This window comes from Ambystoma mexicanum, chromosome 9, assembly GCF_040938575.1.
Source record: "Ambystoma mexicanum isolate Mex_15411 chromosome 9, UKY_AmexF1_1, whole genome shotgun sequence".
NCBI classification, from domain to species: domain Eukaryota; kingdom Metazoa; phylum Chordata; class Amphibia; order Caudata; family Ambystomatidae; genus Ambystoma; species Ambystoma mexicanum.
In genome coordinates, this window is record NC_090931.1 from 252,777,248 (window position 1) to 252,799,484 (window position 22,237).

The window sequence follows — 22,237 nt, forward strand, 5'->3', positions numbered from 1 at the left end:
CTATGATGCAACATGATCTGCAGGAAGCATTGCAGTGCTGTGCTAGAAGAACTTTGTGTGGGGAAAGCAGAGAGCTGGGTTTTAAATGTCTTTTGGATCAATGCACAAGTGTTCTTCTCACTAAAAGGATGTTGTTTCCCCAAAATATTTGTGCAAATAGAATATGGCTCATGGAGCACCTACATCCTAGGAATTGTGTGTTGTAATGGGTGCTCTAGCTTATCTGCTCTGCCTACTATTCGTGAAGATGCCAGAGAAAGAACTCTTGCTATCAGACTTCCTTTAACTTGGTCTCATCAAAGCTAAAAAGAAGAGGTTGACGGATGTTCAAAGTAACGGAGACAATGTATATATTGCAGATGGGCTGGAGGCAGCTACAGAGTTGAAAGCAAAAAAAAGCTTGAAGAAAATAACTGCAGAAAAGATGTACAAACAAATAGAAAATAGAAAAGCTCAATTATGTATTAGGGGAAAAATGTATCATCTTCCACTTACCAATTGTAGTCGAAACTCCAGTTGAACCAAAGTGATTGTACAAAAACAACTAAAAAAAAATGCAAACCATTAGTTGACGTGATCTTGGAAACATCTGATAGACATTTCAAGATCCAATTTAATTGCAGGCTATTATTTTCTATTTGTTATTTAGTATGTGGTGATTTTGGGGAGGCCCAGCCCACAATGCTCTCAAGTGAAGTTGACTACAGTCCATGGACTGATGCAGTGAAAGGCGGATCATGTGTGCTCAAGGGGGACCAACTCTACACATTTCTGATCAGTTACCTAGAGGAGGCACTCGCGATAGTAAATCATTGATTAGGACAATCACATTCCTTTGATGTATTCATTAAAAAGGTATTTGGCAACTTAAAACTTGCAAAATCTAGTTTTACAGCTTCTGACACACAAACTATTTGGATAACACAGAGCTAACCAGTTAATTTAGGACTAGCAATGTAAAATAATGTATTGAACTATAGCCATGAGATGCCAAGCTTTACATCCATTGTGCCCTTGCAAGTCCTCTTGCAAGGGCAAAGTTTCAGTGTGGCTGATGTGAAGCAGCCGATTCTACTCACCATAGGAGCTGCCAGAATCAGCATCACTGCGCACGTGGTGGCTCTACCATTGGAATAATCAGATACCAGGCCAGCAACAATGCCACCTGCAGAGAAAGCAAAATACCTCAGACCTGGTTGCAACAAAAAAGGTGTGGAGGCCCAGCACCAGGTCTCTTCACATTTGGAATACCAACCCGGGCTTGCTTTGAGAAACGGGCCAAAGGTTGCCAGATCGGTTCATCCTCACCCCAACCCCAAGTGGGAAAGGTTCATCCTCACCCCAACTCCAAGTGGGAAAGGTTCATCCTCACCCAAAGTGGGAAAGGTTCATCCTCACCCCAACCCCAAGTGGGAAAGGTTCATCCTCACCCCAACCCCAAGTGGGAAATGGATATCTTGCATTTTCAATTCGAACTGTCAACGTGCTACAAAATAATCAACGCAACAAACCACAACACAAGTAAACATAACACTACATGGGAGAAGCAAAAAATAAAAAGCACAGAACAGGCTTAGCATGCTTACTGCTTTTGGACATAGCTCTTTTGAGGAGAGGAACATCGATTTAAAAAGCTGCTTCCAGTTGGGCCATTCTGCTAGCCTGTATAAACTGCTATTCAGCTAGTTGTGTCGCGGATGAATCTTTCACATGCAAACACCAGAATTACCTGTTTTATTGAGGTTTACATCGGACCCCTACAGCTTGCAAGAGGCTGACCGGTGATTTAACCCATGGGCCATGGCATTGCCTTGTTCCCAATTGAAGACTTTGCCCAGAACTATTCTCCCAGCCCAAATTTTAAAACACCATAAGTCATTCTTTTATTAGTGAACCTATACTCATTACTATTTACTTCTGCGTGGGATAGTCCAGATTGGTTTGCAATGAGTGGGTCCGCGTTCCTACTGCTTTCAGACACAGTATTTTATTGGGAATCTATACAAATGCTCCATTTCAGCATTTTCTGGTATGAATAATGACCTTAATGATGGCCCAATGCACCATTGTATCCTCGTCTGGGCGCATGCGCTCAAATTCAACATGTACAGGGCTTAAGGCGGTCATCAATTTGGAAGGGTTACACTGTACAAATGAAACAGAACAGCATGGCTGAAGAGGTTGACATACTGTAGACTTGGAATACAGTCCTAGGGGTTCGCAGGAAGCAAGCCGATACACCATGGTAAAGTGGGTACATCACATGCATGTTCCATACAGGTATTCAGGGAAACAAATGGCAAAAGAGTAACTGCACACATACATCACATTCAGGTTTCATTCAAGCTTTCATGCGTTCCAGTACTTTACATTGCGAGAGGCGGAGCTGCCTCACCCAAGACATTGACATTATTATTTTTAATCAGATAGTTTGATTTACTCCTTTTGTGCTTACATTGTCATTACCTCTTTCGCTTTAACTTTGTTTCTCCGTTTGACGAGATCTAGGTTGCTTCACATAACACTATCACTCTTGCCTCTTTACTCCCTTCCTCCACTTATTTCCCCCCACACCCCTCATGCCTTCGGCCGACCACTCTTCCTGGACCCCAACTGCTTCCCCTCCGAATCTCCCCATTTTCCTAATCCTCTACCACTGGCTTTTCTTGTCATTTATAGGCCCTCGTGTCCTACCTCTAACTTCTTTAATGACCTTGACTCTTTGTTCATCCCTTGTTCTTCTCCTTGGTGACTTTAACCTCCCCCTTCCTCATTACTCACCCTTTATCTCCTTTTCTCGCTCTTCCTGAATCCTATCATTTAGACCTAATCCCTTATCCTCCATCTCATACTTCCTGCTCCCACCTGGATCTTCTCTTCTCTTCACTTGCCTCCCCTAATAACAATATTACTACCCACCCTATTCCTTCTTCTGATCATTTGTCCTCTTTATTTCCCCCTCTCGGAGCTCCTGCACCCCTTCCACCCACCTTTTCTCATCACAATTTTCCCTCATTCAATTACTCTTCCTTCTTATCCTCTCTCCTCTCCCTCAACACCATCACTTCTCTTCTCTTCCCCTTGACTGCACCGCTGCCTCTCTTCATACCTCTATCATCGCAAACCTAGATTCCATTTATCCCTCTAAGCCCCACATCCCTGGCTTACCCCGGATCTCACTTACCTTTCTGTAACCTTTGACCTATAACCATACTATTCGCAACGCCGAATGGCAGTGGAAGACATGTCAGTTTCCCTCGGACCTCAACAATACTATTTCTTTTCTCCACTCGCCTTATGACTGGTTCTTCCGACTTCTCCAAAACATTCTTTCTCCTCGCCCTCCTGATGAATCTATCATCTTCTCTTTTTTACTCTCACTTTGCCAACTACTTCACGTCTAACATTCCTCCTCCCCGTTCTTCTTTTCCCTCTATCCCCTCCTTATCCTACTTCTGTACCCCCTTCGCTCTCGTCATTCCAGCAACTTACCGACCTCCATATTGCTGCTCTTACCCAGTCATCCCACTTCTTCCCCCACACCCATCTACCCTTATCCCTTGCATCGACCTCATCTCATTTCTTATCATACCTGTCTCATCAACATATCTCTACCTCCTGCTTTCCGTCCTCTTTCAAACATACTATGGTCATACCTATCCTGGAAACAAATAACTATCATATGCTTCCTGCCAAGTTCATCCCATTTCTCTTCAACCATTCCTCTCTAAATGGACTGAGTAGGTGATCTACTCGCTGGTGTCATCTAAATCTTCATTCTCTTCTTCCTCCTCTTTAGTCTAGTTTCTGCTCCTCCCACTCTACTGAGACAGCTCTCAATGGTCCAGTTGCACTCTACTCTAAATATTCTTCTGGACCTTTCCGCTGCCTACACCACTGTGGATCACTCTGTTCAACTGTCCTGTCTCATTTCAATCAGGTTCTCAGATTCCATTCTTAAATAGTCCCAGTCCTATCTTCATAAACATTCCCATTTAGTTTGCTGGTTCAGAACACATGTCAGCCCCATGTTCACTTCTTTCTGGCATTCCACACGGTTCTGTAGTTGGCCCTCTCCAGTCTCTGCTCCCATATCTTCTTACAACCTAGCCTATTGCTTCTATGCAAACGATACACACATCTTTTCTCCTCATTCACTGACTCACTTGATTGTATTGTCACCAACTGTCTCTCCACAATACAACTTTGGATATCCTCTCCCTGCCTTCTATTCAATTCCTCCAACACAGAGACCCTCTTTTTCCCTGCCACCACCCTTCCCCAATCCCCTTCCTTCCCCTCCTCTCTTCACTTCACTATCTCTGATCATACCTTTTTAATTCCTCTCTTTCTTTGCCTCTACATATCTCAAACGCTGATTGATCCAGCCATTTCTATAGCATCTACCGTGCCTGCCCGAATCCATCTTTTCATGCTACCAATCTCCTCATCGCTTCTCTCGCATTGACTATTGCTCAGTCTCCCATCTTGCTCCTCTCTTCTGTCCAACTCATCTGTCCATTACTTTTTCTCTCCATCGCTCCTACCTTTTCATACCATTTTTTTCACATGCTTTCTCTTGATTTCATATGCATCCATGGCCTTGCTCCATTCTATCCTTCCTCCTTAATTGCCCTCTACTCTCCCCCTCTCTCCCTAAAACCAGCTACTTACTGTTTTCAGGTCCCCCTGACCCTCATCCCATTTCCACTCTTTTTTAACAGTTTGAATTAATTTGTTATCATTGCCGCCTTATCGTACTGTCTCTTGCCATCATGTGCAGTGCTTTGGCAAATACTGTTCCAGAGGGTACACTTGACAAAAACAATGCTGAACTATACATTAATATGCGGACCACTTTCAGAAAAAAACTGCTCGCCAAGATAGTTCCAAAAACAAAGACCTCCCCTTTCATGCTAAAACTACAGCATTTACTTCACCCAGGTACAGGGGTTTCCAAAGGTTTCATTGACGGGACGCCATATTCCTGCAGGTGCCTCAGTCTGCAGCAAGGTGACACGATTACCTCAATTTTAAGATTACTAAATTGGCTCTGACTTCTAATGGTTCTATGTGAAAATGTCCCCAGGAAAATGTAATCCTGTGAAAAAGGAGTCTGCAAAAAGAAGTTTTCAAAAATGTAATCGTTCAATGCAAAATGTGAAAATGTTGCCAGTAATAAAATCACCAAATAAGAGATTTTTAAATACATAAAAGTACAAGGCTGTTACCATAGCTACCCACACTTCTAACAAAACATCCACAATCTCTCTAACTCCATTTCTAACCCTTAACCTAACTCTCATTACAACCCTTACTATACAGTGAACCCTTAATTAACAATAACCCTTCAGCGCACTAAATCATTCTTGTGACTTAATACAAAACACCAAATGAATAGTAAATGAAGCGAACCTAACTCCAACCTCATGCATCAGCTCTACACAAAATCCATTGACCTTGCTCCAATCCCAACCTTAGTCTTAAACTATCTATAACTAGAACACCTACCATAATGCTTACTCTACCCCAAGCCCTAGGTTTATCCTAACCCCTGTGACGAAGGTGGTCATTTTGTCCCTTCTTCCCAGAGGGGAGCCGCCCCATGAGGCTAGGGAGGTGAGCCTACTCTGCAAGACCCTCCCTAGGGGTCTGGGCAAGTGAGACCTAACTGGGAGTGACACCCCTCTCGAGAACAAAGACTCCCAGTCCGATAAGGAACTCCCAGTGCGGAAGACATGGTCTGCCTACATGGAACTTGGAAAAACTGTTTGACTCTGCCAACCAGTAACATTGCTTCCATTTCTTTCAATTCAGGTAATGCTGGATTTCGCCTGAACGCAACAGTCAATGAAGAAGGACACACCTTTTGTTTGGCATGATGTACATGAAAAACAGGAAGAACTGTGAATGGAGTGAAAACTCCTATGCCGAGATGAGCGCGACTCCTGCACAGAGGCAAACCTCTGGAGTTGATATCCTGGAGGGGCAGCGCCACACAAGACAGTGAAATCAGGTGTGGCATGGAAGACAACCAACCGCTAAATGGACGCTGGAAGTTCTGGCATGCTGACCGACCGGGGAGCCCAGGTCGGGAACTAGGCAGAGATGGAAGAGTGACAATCTCATCTGGTGGCACGACCACAAGGGAGCCGTGGTGGGCCGAGCCCGTAGCCGATGCCGAGACCAGACTGCAGAGGGGTGCCCAGATCCAGGCGCTCCGCACGAGAAATGCATTTGCAGCGGAGAAGCACAACAGAAGAGAAAGTAAACGCTCCCAGTGAGGAGGAGATACAAACTTGCACCAACAAGGCTGGGTAAGCCAAGTAGGTTATGGGAGCCTGATAAATCTGTACATAGAGAGAGTGAGCCTGTCGGAGGGCCTTAGGGCTTCTGAGAGCCCTGGGAAATTAAGAGACTATCAAGGCTGGGGAAGCCGTCCAGGTTATGGGAGCCTGATAAACCAGAGCAGAGAGAAAACAATCCTGTTAAAGGAAACAGGGCTTCGAGAGCCAAGAGAAACTATGAGACTGCCAAGGCTGGGGACATCAGCAAGGTTACGGGAGCCTGACAAACCCTAGGGGGCAGATGCACTTTGCAAGCCAAGTTCGAACCTAGCAAATAGAGGACCAGGGGAGTGTGAAGAGTCAAAGAATCACGGAAATTGACTTGACAGCAGAACCTACAGAGGGGTTACAAACTGTCTTTTGCGACGCTAACAAACTTTGTTCATAGGCAACAGAGATTCTACTGATTGGGTCAGGCAGAAGCCGAAGATGGAGGCCATTGCTCTGGCCTCCTCCCTTTTGTTGTTTTCTTAAAGTAGTCTTGATCGTTCCAAAGGGAAAAGAAACCGTACGAAAGACTGACTTGACAACAGAACCTACAGAGAGGATATTCTCTGTTTTTGGGATACTGATGAACCGTGTACATAAGCAAAAGATTTCGGTGATTGGGCCAGACACAACTTCTCTTAAAGCGGTAGGGCCAGTTAGCAGAATTGGATTTGGATTAAGGATGGTTTTCTTTTGACACGCACCATTAATTTTAGTTTCTAGGTAGGAAACTCCCTCAGACATGGGGCAAGATACGAGTTTTCTTTTAAATGTAATAAACACCCTGGAACATGTCAGTCATTGGTCTGATTCCTTCTTGTTCGCCACACCCCCCACCCTACACCAACATAACCAGCCCTCTATAACCTTCATTTTCCTTTCTTTAACACTTACCCAAACATTACTCTATAGCCCTATCTTTACCATAAGCTCTACCCCAACACCTGACACTTCATCTACCCTAACTACTACCCAAACCTCAACATCACCAGGCCTCCCCCACAAGCAATTATAACCAAAATCCTTTCTCTAACCCCCATCTTCACTTGACCCCCTAACCTAACTCTAAACAGGCTATCACAAGTCCACTTACCGCTCTTTGACCCGAACACTTAATTCATGGCCATTTTCAGCTGCATTGTCCGACTATTTTTTGCTTGATGACTTTCACTACAGGGGAATTTTCACCATGATTTTGTCACCGACTACATCTGTGTTGGCAACATTTTCACTGGCTCCCCTGCCTTGTACAGTGACCCCAATACCGTCTTCTGTCAAATCCTGACTTGGTGTTTAAAACAGGCCCACTATAGATAGTGAGCATTTAGCACCAAACGTGTTTTGCTAATACGCAAACATGCTGCAACAGTTTGCGTTTTTTAAATGCGAAAAAAGAAAAGTAAAACTGGACATATGTTACCCATTGCATATCTATGTATCTTACCAGCAATTCCTCCAGCATCGAATAGAGTGGACATGTCACCCGCCTGTTTCGCGTCAAAGTGTCCTGCAAGAAAGAGCAGAACAGTAAGCGGCACATTCAGAAGGTACAAGAAAAAAGGTCCGTGGTGGTTCTTCCTGTGATGAGCACTCACAGCACAGATATTACGAAGATCCCAAACCTCTGATCGCATGCAATTTACATGAGTGCTACTAGGCATGCAATGGGATCCTCGGATCTCACAAAGTTCGTTTCCTACGGTGCAGTCACATACGTCACTGATATCAAACAGGTCCACACAAGGTGTTACTGGTTCCAGAATCTCTAGACCCGTGCAATAAAAGGCGTTGCTCTCAAACCGTAGCCCCCACATTCACCCACACATAAAACGAAGGCAGAAAAGTGAATTATCCGTTGGAATGGATGGAACAGAGCGTGACTTGATGGGATGTTGGTGTATAGAGTAGGCCTGTGCAGCACTCAATGTACAATCTTGCGTATTTCCAAACAGAACTACAAATATGGAAACAGCGTAATAATGAACACGCTATAGATGAGCCGGACCTTCGAATACCAAAAAGACCCTATGGACTAATGGTGCTGGGTTTTGTGTATGGATACAATCCCCTTTAGCGTTCATTCCAGGAGGCTCCCTTTTGTTCCAAACCATCTGAGCACAGATAGCCAAGCTGGAATCCTGGGGTCACAGGGGGACGCCTCAAGTTGGGCTTTTGGCATACATCTTAGTTGCCATCTCTTTTTGGCCATCATGACATCTATTCCCTCATCAGTCTTTATTTTGGTATTTGCGTTATCTCCCCAAGATACCCTAATAATTGTGTTGCTCTCACATATATCCATGATCTGTCTTTGCTGATTACTCTCCAGGTTTCCCCTCTTGAGCTTTAAATTCTGCTATTCCAGACAGTCTTATTTCACTGAATTCCTTCCCAATCTGTTTTCCCTTTACTCCCAGTTAACGTTGCTAATCATGGAGGGACCACTCCACCTGGGCTCATGCCCCCTACACCCAGAGCTCCTTCTGTTTTCCTGTTGAAAAGAACAATCCTACTTTCCATTGATTCCTCCTACCATATACTAGAGTAATGATTTCCACCAGAGGAATGACGTCTAACCCCCTGCTTTTAGACTGTCAATTGCTTCATGCATTCATGACATTATTTCAACATGGAAGGCTTTGAAGGTAGCACCATATAAATGCAATGAAATTAAATTCAGGGGCATTTGCAGATAAGCACAGGACCTTACAAATACCCTCTTGTCAAACGTACAAACTGTAGTGGTGACTGGCCAATGATAGAGTAGACCTGGCAAAGTCCACTTAAGCAGCATTTCCCTGAAAGGCGCAGGTAAATTATAGGTGACGGCCGCCGCCTGTGTGCCCACAACTTACCAACATTTGCAATGTAGAGTGGCAGCCAGTAGAGGAACGTGTAACTGACCAGCTTGGCAAACAGCAAGCACAAGGCAAATTCCACCACTCCCTGGAAATGAAAGGCAACACATGTCAGGCAAAATTGACCTGGTTCTTTTCAATTGCAAGGGTTAGCTCCCTGGGAATTTCAGTGGTTAGTACAAAGCACCCATCATTTGTGTTTTAGTCACCTTTAGTGGAACGGATATTCCCACATTTGGCTTCAGAGATCACTGTCTTGTGACAATTTCAAAATATATCTGGGAGTGCTTGTTGAGCCACACAGAACTAATGGAACGTAGTAGCTTGTGCATAAAAGGCTCTTTTTGCAGAGAGACAATAACAGTCTTTGCACTTGTGTTATTTTGATGCGCTGTGTCCTACGTTGCATCTTGCCCCCTGATATCCCAAGTCCTCTCGACTCCACACTGTATTTTTTTACTACACAGTAAACAATTTTAACATGGGCCCCACCAATCTTGCCCCTGAAATATTGGAGAGACGATATAAATTGCCCATTGACCTCCCAAAGCCAGCACTCATCTTCCCGACTCAGCTACAGCATAAGCAGACCAACCATGCCAGACACACGCAGGGCAAGGTTAAAAATCCTTCCCTTCAGACATCAATGTAATCAAAACTCTGATACATTCCACCACTCCGGCCAAGGCATCCTAGCTACACTGCGCCGGAGGATCCCTCCTCGAAACAGAGGCCTCAATCCCCCTCAAAACAGGCCATGTAGAAACAGATCTGCATGCAGACCCCTGGAGCTTCCAATGTGGACGCAACGACACAACGTCAGAGCCCCCTTGCATCGTCTCTCGCTCAACGCTCCCCTAACCCACAACCCACTCTTTCAGTTCCGCCCGAGCACCGGGAGAGCATGTGTGGTGCACATCCCAGTAATAGAGGGCTCTTCCTCCTTCTGAAATGGCACTACCGGGCTACAAAATCGAACGGAAAGCCGATCGTGGGAATGGTTACATTAATTCGAAGATGCCCATTGGTGAAATGATTCAGGAATTCTGCAAACATTGTTTAGACTATGAAAGCATATCCAACATGCACCATGTCACACGAAGGAGAAAACGGCTCTGAGTGACATACATGCCAAAATGCCACATTCCCTTTGGGAATTGCTGGTGCAGTCCTGCTATATTGAATTCTATCCTGGCATCCGAGGTCGTGTATTTCTAATGGGAAATGTGGTTCTAAATGTGCCAGAATGCAAAGAAAAAAGTCAGTACCGGTCAAGCACTGCCGGACTGTGATTGGAATGAGGCGTGCTGATCTGTCAGCTGCTTCACCGAGCAGGTGTGCACCTGCACAATTGGATTTACATTTTCGAAGAAATAGAACTTAACATAATACATTGGCATCATTAAAACGGAGACCGTGTGTATTATTCCATGATTAAAGCAACAAATGTAAGCTTTTCAAAGGGAAGTTTGATTCATCCGAACCATTGGCTGTTCCCGGCGTAGTATGCGCTAATCTAACACGAAAATGTTCTAGCTCGTGCGCGCTCCATTTCTGTGGTCGAAATGTACATTAATAGGTATGCTCTTGGTCAGTGCGGTCTGGTACACTCTCACACACTGTTGGCATGGTACGTTTCACTTTCTCTGTGTTACTGCGGCCCATCTCTGCTGACTCAATACATTCTTGTACATGTGCAATCCCCATCAGTAGTGCCTGGTTATAGTTCCCTCTCTCTCGTTCTCTCTCTCTCTCGTCATGTCCCTCTCGCATCTTCCTTTCTGTGTCTCTCTCGCTCTCTCTCTCTGCCCCTCTCTGTCTCTCACTCTGTGTTTAAGTTCTCATTCCAAGGTGGACACACTGGTATGCTCTTATTGTATTCTTTCAAGATGCCCCTACGTGAAAAGAAAAAGGTGACAAATAACACCAACGTGGGTTCCTGTCTGCTTTGCATACAATCAAAGAGCATTGTGGAGACATGTGTATGAACATGACAGCAGGACTGAAATCCTTCCCATTGGGACTCCTACTCCCCTTTCTTCCTCTCACTCTGGCCACCCTCTATGCCCTCCTTCTCCATCTGAAGCCAGAAACCTTGGAGTCATCTTCGACTCCTCTTTCCTTCCTCCTTCACAGTCAGGACTTTGCCAAGAAGGCCCACTTTCAACTCTACCTCCTCAAAGGAATTGTCACTTTCCCCCAGAAGCTCATGATCTCTAGAGCTCTGGTTCTCTCTAAGGAAAAGGCTATTGCAGTAGTGTAGCGTAATCTACCTTCTTCTTCTCTACGCCCGCTCCGTTAATCCAGAATAGTGCTGCTTAACTGAAGCCCAGGGACCGCACCTCTCCAGCCCTAAAATCTCTCCACAAGCTCCCGGTTTCAGCAAGGATCAAATTCAAATCCTCTGCCTCATCCATAAGGCTGTCTGGGGCCAGGGACCACGCTATCTACTACTGACTCTCTAAATACTCTCCCTCCAGATTGCTACGTTCCTCTGGCACTAACTCTGTGTGTCAAGCGCTTCGCTAAACACCGAGCTGTTGGCTGATCTATTTCCTTGGCTGCCTCCCTCCTATGGAACAGCCTCCCCTTCCTCTTGAGCCAGATCTCCTCAAATTCCGCAAGCTCATAAAGACCTTCCTTTTCACCTCCTCCCTGCTCTGCTAAATCCCACAGTTGCGGAGATTGGTGACGGGGGCCGTTATTTGTCCACCTGGGCCCTGGCCTCCCACAACCAATCTCGTTGAGCCTCCACCTGCTCCCAGCACTTCCCTTGGCACCCACTGGCCTATGCCACCACAGGCCTGCACTTATTTATTGGCAGACCACTCTCACCAAATCACTTAATAGCTGCCTACTCCCCAGCACTTCCCCCTGCGGTACTGCTAGCACTTACCCCAACTCCCTCATCCCTTCTCTCTCTGTGCACGTGCACATTCTGAATACGTGCAAGGCCTAGTAGGACCGCCTCTCTCTTTCATTGTTATATTTGCATTTCATTCCCATGTTCCCTCACTGTTGCCCTTTGAAACACAATATACTCTATGTTTAAGTGCCTTACAAATGCACAATAAATAAAATAAAAAAAATTGACCTTTACGACGAATAGGTTTGCGATACAATGGTTGTATGCTTGAATCGCAAAATGCAAAATTCACACTAATCTTGATGCCGATTTCATTCTTCATGACAGCCTAATCGTAAAGTGCATATACCAGTGTACTCCTTAAACACATTCAGAATTTGGATGCAAGAGTAAAATGTATGTGAGGACGCCTGCGTTTGGCAGCTTTGCTGAATTTGAAAAGAGGTGGGGAGGGGCCGAGAGGGGAAGCTGGGTTTCAAGAGGATGCATTAAAGCTGAAATGTATCATGATGTCAGGGAATTGCTGAACAAAGTCCATGGAAATGGTACTGGTATGGAAAGTTTTACTGACTGGTATCCGGAGAGCTCCAATAAAGCTGATGGCCTCTGGGTGCTCAACGGGGCTGGCATCATTCACAGAGCCATCCACTCTGTTCTCTCCGGTGTGGTTTGAGCCAGGGGGGAAAAACTCCTCTGTGCTGCTGTTTGGCATCTGTGGGTTCTCCAAGTCTTCTTCTGTGTTAACCTAAGAGGTAAAACATTCAAGAAACAAGTGTAAAAACCCTAGTCTGGTGGCAGTAAAACTGTTGCTTAAATGCAATTACTTCTGTGTTCTGAATAGAAACACGGGCAAGGTGATTGCTACACTTGATTGTCCAGAGAACTCACAACTTTTCAATATCCATTAGCAAATGGTTGACTGTATTGGAGTGGAGGCATTGCATCATTTCAGAACAGTTCATATAAGGAGTGAAAAAGTACAGAGGGAGAGGAGGCCAGATATAGCACTCATTGTCTAGCCGAGGGGATCCGGATTTCGTTTTGTAGGACCTCGAGGAACCTGGGAGATCAGGGTCATTACCAGGCACCCCAGTAAGTGTATGCACACCAGAAAAGGGGGGCAGCACTGGGCTTCCTTTAATCCCTATAAAAACCCAACAACAATGGCACAGCGTCTACAGCAGGACCAGTGATGCCAACCCACATTTGAATCCTAAGACACGATTCTAGAGAAAACAGCCAAACTGGTTCAGCAAAACATTCATCCCACTCTGGCAAGATCCCAGAGAGTTAGCAGATGATTCTCAGACCCAAGAAGCCTGGGTACTCCAATGATGGGCCCCGAGGGCCCCACGGGGAAAGGAAATGGAAGACTATCTTAGAAATGACGTAGTGTTCATCATTTGAAAAGGCATTCAAAATGTGCCAATTGAGCAGGGCGGAGGTGCCCAAAAATAGGACCGAAAAGGGGGGCGGGGGGCACAGGGAGTGTACATAATAGAGGACACATCTCTCCTGGATTAGTGCACACAAATGATGAAATCACACAGCTGTGCATAGGTAAGTTAAAGAGGGGTCTGAGAGACCTATAGGGAAGACATTTAGGATGTTGACATTACACTAAACATGCAGTTGGATTGTTTTGGGGGTTGGGGAGGCAACAGGCAGAGGCTCCTTGTTGCCTTCCCACATCAACATTTTTTTTTTTTTTTAAAGACGTCACATGGTGGAGGTCATCGATCGGGTGACTGGAACAGTGGGCGGGGGAGGTTTGTGGTATTCTCGCCCGCTGTGCCAGCTAACTGATTGGCTGATGGTCCTTCCCCCGGGTGCAAATACGAGATCAGACAGAGGTTGGCTAGATGTCTAAAGACCTGGTTAAAAGTTTAGCGATACTGGTAAAACACCCAGTAATTGCTGTTACCAGGTGTTTTACCACTCTGCCAAATTAGAAGTTCAATTTTTTCAACTCATTTTTCTAGCCACAAAAGCCGTACTGCATGTGATCATTACCAGGTGCGGTAATAACCGGACCCCCAGGAAGTCATTGGGACTTCACACAATGGGCAATAACAATGTGGTCAGCATGACTTGTAATTTGGTGGTATTAGATGGTGTAATACCTTCAAACCAGTAATCAGTAGATTAGTAGTTTGGGGGTGAGGGGGCTCAGTGACAAATTACATTTAAGTGAAAGTTGCTTCATAGAAAGGTCGCAGAAGAGAAAGATGCACTTTATGGAATGTGATGAGAACCACATTTCCTGGAATATTATCATGCACTTTTATCCCCGGTAACCAAACTGCACTTATCGATACAAACAAACTAGGATTTGAATGGCGTTGGCGGTGCGACGCCATTTGCCTGTGAAGATATCCTTGTCCCCAACATCCCTCCATACTCACATGTTGCCGCGGAAGAGAACATCCCACATCATTAGGATCTAGAAGAGAAATAAGAATGACCACTGCAAAATGATGTTTGGATGGACAACAATTTACAGTTCATAATAATGTAATCAGCAAATAATGACATTAGAGCGAGCAGAGTATAATATAGCTCAACCTTTATCTCCGCTTCCATCTCCTCAAACTCCCCAGGCCCGTAGGTCCACTTGAACACTAGTCCCACCCCCATTCTGATGCACATCATTGCAGCTCACTAGAGTACCATGACGTCACATTCTGGAGACAGGAAGAAGGGACTGGGGCAACCAGAGGGACCAGGGATAACCACCACCAGCTCAGTGATGCCAGTCCCAGAGAATGTAGGTGGGCGATTTCCCCCAGACTGCACAGTCAATCCCAAACCTGGTCAACCCTGCCGTCCATGAAAAAGAGGGGGGAGGGGAAAACGAGCAAGAGGAGGAAAGAGCAATCAGGGAATGTGGGACGAAAGAGAGAAACCGCGCGAGAGCGAAAGAACAAGCGAGAGAGAGAGAGAAAGAAATCCATGCTGTCAATGGAGTCACCACTGCAGGCATCCGTGTACGACATTTCTCAAAAACCTGACATGTTGCACAGTTGTGGATTGAACGAGACATTGGCCATCAGAGGTAGTGACAGCACGAGCTGTCCACTGAATAATTCCAAGATCGCGAATTTGGGGGAATATCGGTGAGAAGAGACGCAGAGCAGTCCGTAGCCAAACCCTGCAGTCCAAGGGTTCAACACCCAAACACAAGACACACACACACACACACACACACACACCAGACCCGCGTACAGCAGCAATTTCACGTCCTGGGCCTCTTCTGCCACGTGGAAAAATGGGAAGCAAGGCCTGAAGGGTCTGGGAGGCAGGAGCTCAGAAGGTGAGGCACAGGACTGTGCAACGAGGACAAGAGGACACGAAAGAGCAAAGCAGAGGTAGTGGGGGAGTCCAGAGCAGAGCTTTCGGAGGCCGAGGAGGTGGAGAGCAGACCGGGGAAAATGGAGGAACCTAGAGGTGGCAGGGCCGCGAGGAGGCAAAGAGAAAAGGAGAGGTAAGCAGAAGGGGAGAAAGGACTTCAAAACCAAAGGAATACCAGATAGGAGGGAGCGAGGTAGCTCAAGGAAAGGCTGAGAGCCAGAGGCGGATTGAACAGTCGCCAGGCAGACAAATGGCAAGCAGGCCCCTGTGCCCTGCCCCACCCCCTGCCTTCCGAGTCTCTCTGACTGACACACGTCGCAGACACCACATTCAGATGTACTTCAACCCAGAGCTGGAAGTGTAATATAAATAATTGGTACGAGAAGAAAGAATAAGAGAATACACCGTATATCATAAAGTCAGACCAAGAACCAGGGCCCTGTTAAACCCCTAGGGTAGAGGGGGCCAAGGCAGAGCCAAGACCTACTCAAAGGGAAGACGAGCCTGACAACCCCGTGTCCAACAACTGCCAATGCCTGCCACCTGACCCTGAATAGACTACCCACGGCAGCAAGGCTGATGATGCCCGGCATGCCACAAGCTCAGGAGGACCAATGCCATGTCCAGACAAGTCCAAGATGAGCCCAAGGGGAAGTGTGGAGGCACCATTAAAACCAGAGGCTGAGTGAATGCTTGCCACACAGAAGGCGTGCTCTTTTGGGGACGGAAAATGGAAGGAGAGAGGATAACGGGTCTAAGGTGGCTAGCAGATGGCTATTGATGCACCCCAACCTCGAATTTTGTTTTGATGTAGAAATTAAACCTACTTTAAGTTTTAACTTGGGGGTGGGGTTTGGGGTGAGTCTTTTTTTGATCCATTCAGTCATCACAAAATCAGATCTTGGGGAAACTATGTGGAGTGCTTTCCATTATAAAGGATTCCACTACCCGCCTATTTTGCATAATCACAAGAAATTAGTCTTACTTGGATTCTAAAAGACATAACTCAAAAGGTAGTCTAATGATATTAAAAGGCCTCCAGGTGCCGCTTCACATGATTCTCCCTGGGAGCTTGTGCTTTCTGGACCATTAAATATCATTTTAAAAAAGGAACAGAGTGCATTCTTTTTTATTTTAAAAAATAAACTAAAGAATTTAATCAAAATACATAAGCAGTAAATAACGACTGCATCTGGCTAACAACCCCAAAAAAACAGAGCGGGCCAAGAACATCCAGAGACGATGACATTCTGAGATCTTGGAAAACACTGGACACTGCTAAGGTCAAGCGTTTGCCGAATCGGTAAAAGCCATCACTTTTTAAATGGGAGTTTCAACCCCCGGCACAAAACCGCCTCTGAGGAGGATAGCTCAGGGGCAACGTGCTTGCCTTCGACGCAAGACGACACGGAGCACCACAGGTTCGATCCCCGGGTCCACGCTTAGAAACCTCTGGGTATTAAGCGTGTTATAAATAACCTACCATATCAACTACTCCCACTACTTCCCATAACACTTACTACTTTGCGGTTTGTTCCATTTGGTTGCTCTGAAGAGGTCCATTTGAATTTGTAGAGTAAACAATGCACCTATGAAGACAGGCCCCCGTTCGGAGTTATGTTAAAGGGCAGGAATATGTAAAACACTAAATACCCACTGGGTCTCGCAAGCAGACTTTTCCGTTGTCTTGACATGTTGGAGGGGGAATGGAACATTTAAATCAGGGTTGGCACTACCCTAATGGGGACCTTTCAGCCACAACTGGTAGGACACGTCACTTCTGCAAGAGGTCACAAGCAACCGCAGGCCTGTTTCAGCCTCATTGGGCGTTAGCGAGGTACATTGGGTCTCACAACTGGGCACACTCACAACTGGGCATACCAGCCGCAATCCGAGTTCACCAGTATTCTGGCCGCAGACGCATTAACCCACTGAGCTAACCAATAGGGTACAGCAATCAAATAAGGACTTACCTTTGTGAAAAAATGTCATTCAAAACATTTAACACACATGTTAAGGAATACGTGCTTAGTTCTGAGGAGACAGGAGAGGTGTGCCTTGTCCCACCAGGGGGGTGGGGGGTATCTGTGTAACTGCTTTTTCTGGAAACGCCCCTATTGTCACTATTGCTGTAACAATAATGAACTGGCTTACATGCGGCACATTATGCAGAGTGCTGATGCAGCGAGCAGAAAAAATGCCTACACAAATCTTGCCGTGATCTTAATGCAAGCCCATTGTATGGGTCAGAGGTCGACCACTTCACGGTTGGCACACGTTTTAAACGAACCACTGCTTTTAGCCAGAATGGCTGCCTCAGCCATGGGGCAAGCCTGCATTCCCACAGTGCATTTCCTTTGGCAGGACCGACTCGGCTCTTCGCTCTTCCAAGTCTAGATCGGGTGAACCCTCGATGCGCCCTGCCTCGGCCAGCATTAATTATCTCTGTACCAAGAGACGTCATAGCCGATTGTATAGCAGCTTGCCGCTTCAAAGCACTGGCAGTCCCCTTAAACAGAAAAGATGAATTTATTGGACATGGAGCCAAGCACAGATTTGACTTCTGGATGAGGAAGGTGGAAAATTAAAGCACGTTCACTAAATAGTAAAAAACCGGTCTTAAAAAAACAGAGCAGAAAAAACACAGCCGCCGTTTGAAGCCGCGACAACCATAGTGAATGGAATGAATGGCACGATTGCCCTTCGTGGCAACATGCCCACCCCTTTCCTTCAGGAAATGCCAGTCGCGTCCTGTTTTGTTGCTCTGCAGTCTGCGATTCCGCCCTGGATTTCGCCATAATTAATCCAGGACTGCAATTCCCAGAATGCACAGAAATAACACAGGCTGGCATCCCGGAATGGAATGTAATATCGTGTATTCAATCCTTCGTATGCTCACAGATTGTTTTAGTCTAGTCGTAAACACTTGGTAGAGATACAGATGTTCCCGTATGTGACGGGGCGTAGCGTTCCCGAGTTTTACAGCCTTGGGCATTTTTCCCGTTCCTCTGAGTGAGATATGAGATCGCGTCACTGCTAGAACACAGAGCTCGAGCAGAAACAAGGGACAGTCACAACCTGGTGAGAGGAAATTGCCAAAAATGTCGCAATCCGAGAACGAAAAACAACTTCGGCTGACGCTCGTCAGAATAAGTTGCAGTTTAAGCAGCCCACATGGACACATAGGTCACGTGAATAAGAGGATACCGTACAGAATGCAGCCAGAGCAGTCTAGGACACCAGGAGTATGCAACCTTCAAGCTCCACTTAAACAGCAGCCTGCACTCAGCCTAATACTCATCTCCGCGCCTGGCGGAAAGTCTGCACGCCCACCCGTCAGCTAGGAAACGGGTTGCTTCATAGACGTGCTGCACGTGCCCCTTCTGATCAGTAACCTTCCCTGTATGCAAGGTCACAGGCACGGAAGGCGTGATCGTGACGCCATCGCATTTCTATCCAGCGCTCCAAGACGGACTGCTCCCGCTTCCAAGCGCTCCAACAGGTGTGATTATTGACCCGTTTAATGGTACGCGTATCGACCACTTGATGGGTGAAAGGAAGAGTCGGCCCTGCCAAAAATCAAACCGGAGACTTAAGCGACAGTTTAGTCCTCTTGCTTGTATAAAAGTGCATTATATAATACTTAGATTCTGGTTTTGGACTCTACTCCCGTTAACATACCCAGCATAGTAAATTTGAAATGGCATGAGACTTATCTGGAGGGCTACTCCATGAGTGACCTCCCCTTGCAAACAATTTTAGACTTCCTACAGAGAGCATTATCACACAGCTATTGCACACTGCTTCCCTTTGCGCCACACTACACACTCCAGAACTAAAAGGAATACATTCAAAACGATGAAACGTTAAAAATTGAGGGCTTGGTCACTCAATGAGTATCCTCCCTTTAATATTGGAGGCACCGCCTTCTATCACTTATCCGCAAAATCCTTGAACAACATTCCAAAAGAAATAACACCAAAAGGTCACCTAAAATTCAGAAAATTACTAAAAATCTGGCTCTTCAACACCACAGACAAACTGAAAACCGAAACAGAAAGGAAAAAGAATGACTAAACCGGAAAGGACACTGACAAGCTCCCAGAACCGCCTGAGAAGCACCCACGGCACCTGGACGGGTGATGCCGGGTAGAGTGGAACACAGGTGACACCCATGGGGACGGAGTCAACAACCCCAACCAATCCCAGCCAACATCTTCACTCGCCCCTTAGCTGCTACTAGGCACCACAGTGTTGTGGAATTGTCGCGATAGTACCAATCACCACACCGAGTTGTGGACACTGGCAGGTGCACTGGCCATACGTAAGTGGGAAGGACAGGTGGGGTTGTGAGGGAGGCTGGTGGAGGTGGGAGCGAGATGTGAAAGGGACCTTGAAAGCCAGCCGGGCCCAGATCAGGCCAGAGGAACAGGGTGCCCCCGCACACTATGAATAACGCTGGCGACGATGGATTTTGGAAGAAGACAGGTAACACCAAAGGTTAGGTGAGGTGGAATTCCGACTGTACCTCCGGCATAAAGGTGGGATGTGTACGCAGTAGCACCATTGAAGCGTGGAAAGACAAGTAAGGCTGCTTGCAAGACAGGGCCTGGATCTCCTCGACATGCCTGGCCGAGGTGATAGCCACAAGGAAAGCCATATTTCACGAGAGAAACTTGAGCAGGCTTGATGCCTAGGCTCAAAAGGCGATCCCATTAACTTAGTCATGACTACCTTGAGCTCCCAAGCCGGGGCAGGAGCCTTCACCAGCAGCAAAGTTCTGAAGAGCCCCTTGAAGAACTCCTTGACGAATCTGTGCGACCACAAAGAAGGCCTACCCAGAGACCTGGTGTAATGGAATCTGGCAGTGAGATGCACCTTGATAGAGGCATGAGCCAGTCCAGCCTTGGCCAAGGAAAGCTAGAATGGTAGAAGCTGCAGGGCTGTGACACGCAGAGGGGTAATCTGAGCCTGGCACCGCACATAGAAGCGCTTCCACTTACGGCCGTATCACCTCAACGTTGACGAGGCTCTGGCCCTAGCCAGAATGTCCTTACATTCCACAGGTAAAGCACAACTTCCAAGCTCTAGAGCTGCAGGAGCCACGCCTTCATGTTCAGCAACTGCGGGTCGAGGTGCAGAATCACCCCTAGCTCTCTGGTGAGCAGGTCCAGGAGCAGCGACAGCCTGATGGATGGAGCCACCGGTAGACACAGCAGGTCCGGGTACCAGATTTGTCACGCCCACGCCAGGGTGACTAGTATCCTGCAGTGGCACTGTCGGAGTGTGTTGATCACACATAGATGGGGTGGAAATGGAGGAAAAGCGTCCAGGAGCAGTCCCGCCCATGGGAACGAGAATGCGTCCCCCATGCTCCTCGGCGGAGGGAAACTGCTGGTGACCTTCTGGCACTTGGAGTTCACCTCCACTTAAAGATTGATCTGGGGTTGGCCCCATTTGCCGAAAAGAAGGTCCATCTGGTCCTGGCAAAGCTCCCACTTGTGGCACGAACGCAGCTCTCTGCTGAGCGACTCCGCAATGGTTTTCTTGACCCCCACCAGGTGAAAGGGGAGAAGATCCTGGGCCTCATTGGAGAGGGCTGGCGAGTGGGTCCCTCCTTGCTTCCGGATGTAGAACATGGTGGTGGTGTTGTTGTCCATGAAGACCCTCACTACCTTGCCCCTCAACAATGGCAGACAAGACTTGAGGGCCCAGAATACGCCCTGAAGTTCCAGAACATTGATATGCAGGCCCTTTTCTCCCTGTTGTCAGAGGCCTCTGGCGTGCAACTGCCCGGTGTGGGCTCCCCAGCTTTCTAGAGACACATCTGTGGTGACTGTCTGCTGGTAAGACAGAACTTGAAATGAGTGCCCTGGACAAGATGCGGCTGTACACCCCACCACTGTATCGCCTGATGGAAGTCCTTGTTGAGGGTGATCTTGTCTGCAAAAGTCCAATACTTGCATCCACCTCACATCCAGGATCTCCTGGAGAGACCTCATCTGTAGTCTGCAGATGCGGACAAGGCTGATGCAGGAGGACATCATGCCCAGCAGCAACTTGATGGCCCGTACTGTGGCTATCTGCATCAATGACAACCGCCGTACCTTCCCCTCTATGGCGATCATCCTCTCCTCTGAGGGGGACACCAAACACATTACTTTGTTGAGCCAGGCACCTAGAAACTGTCAAGCAGGACTTTGGATAGTTTATGGATAATCCCAACTCCGTCAACAGACGTACAGTTCTCAATGTGTGCTTGCTCGCCAGAGCGTGGGAGCGGGATTGAACAAGCCATTAATCCAGGTAAGGGTACACATGGATGCCCTGCAAGCGAAGGTGCACTTCCACCAGGGCCAAGCACTTTGTAAAGACCCTTGGAGCCTATTTTAGGCTGAAGGGAAGTAGGCGTCCTCCAGATCCAACAACTTCAAAAAATCCCCTTCCTCCAGCTGGCTGAGCACGTGTTGTAACGTGACCATCAAGAATTTGAGGGCCTTAAGTATTTGTTGAGATGACACCAATCCAGGATTGGCCTCCAACCCCCCCCCCCATTTCCTTTCGAACCAGAAAGTATCTGGAATATACTCTGGAGCCCCAGAGGTGCTGGGGAATGGGTTCTAATGCCCCCTTCCGTATCATGGCATACACCTCTTGCAGAAGCTGGGGCCGTGTTGTTCCTGTCGAGGTACCAGAGGGATACGAGGACAGCTGCATTGGAACTCCGAGATGTGCCCCTCTTCGAGAGCATCCAGCACCCATCTGTCAGTGGTGATCTTCCACGTACTGATTAACTGGGGTGCATAAGTGGGGGCCTGTAGCCACAG

General features: G+C 47.0%; 1 protein-coding gene across 3 annotated transcripts in view; it reads right to left on the reverse strand.

Annotated features, from left to right (window-relative positions):
- SLC37A2 (solute carrier family 37 member 2) overlaps window positions 1-22,237 on the reverse strand; it is a 497,972-nt gene that overhangs the window by 97,305 nt on the left and 378,430 nt on the right. For all 3 annotated transcript variants that reach the window (XM_069614558.1, XM_069614557.1, XM_069614559.1), the window contains exons 8-13: window positions 14,465-14,502; window positions 12,631-12,804; window positions 9,191-9,281; window positions 7,780-7,842; window positions 1,080-1,165; window positions 496-544 (exon numbers count right to left, since the gene is read on the reverse strand). In XM_069614558.1, the coding sequence (XP_069470659.1) occupies window positions 496-544; window positions 1,080-1,165; window positions 7,780-7,842; window positions 9,191-9,281; window positions 12,631-12,804; window positions 14,465-14,502 (501 nt within the window). The remainder of the gene's footprint in view (window positions 1-495; window positions 545-1,079; window positions 1,166-7,779; window positions 7,843-9,190; window positions 9,282-12,630; window positions 12,805-14,464; window positions 14,503-22,237) is intronic.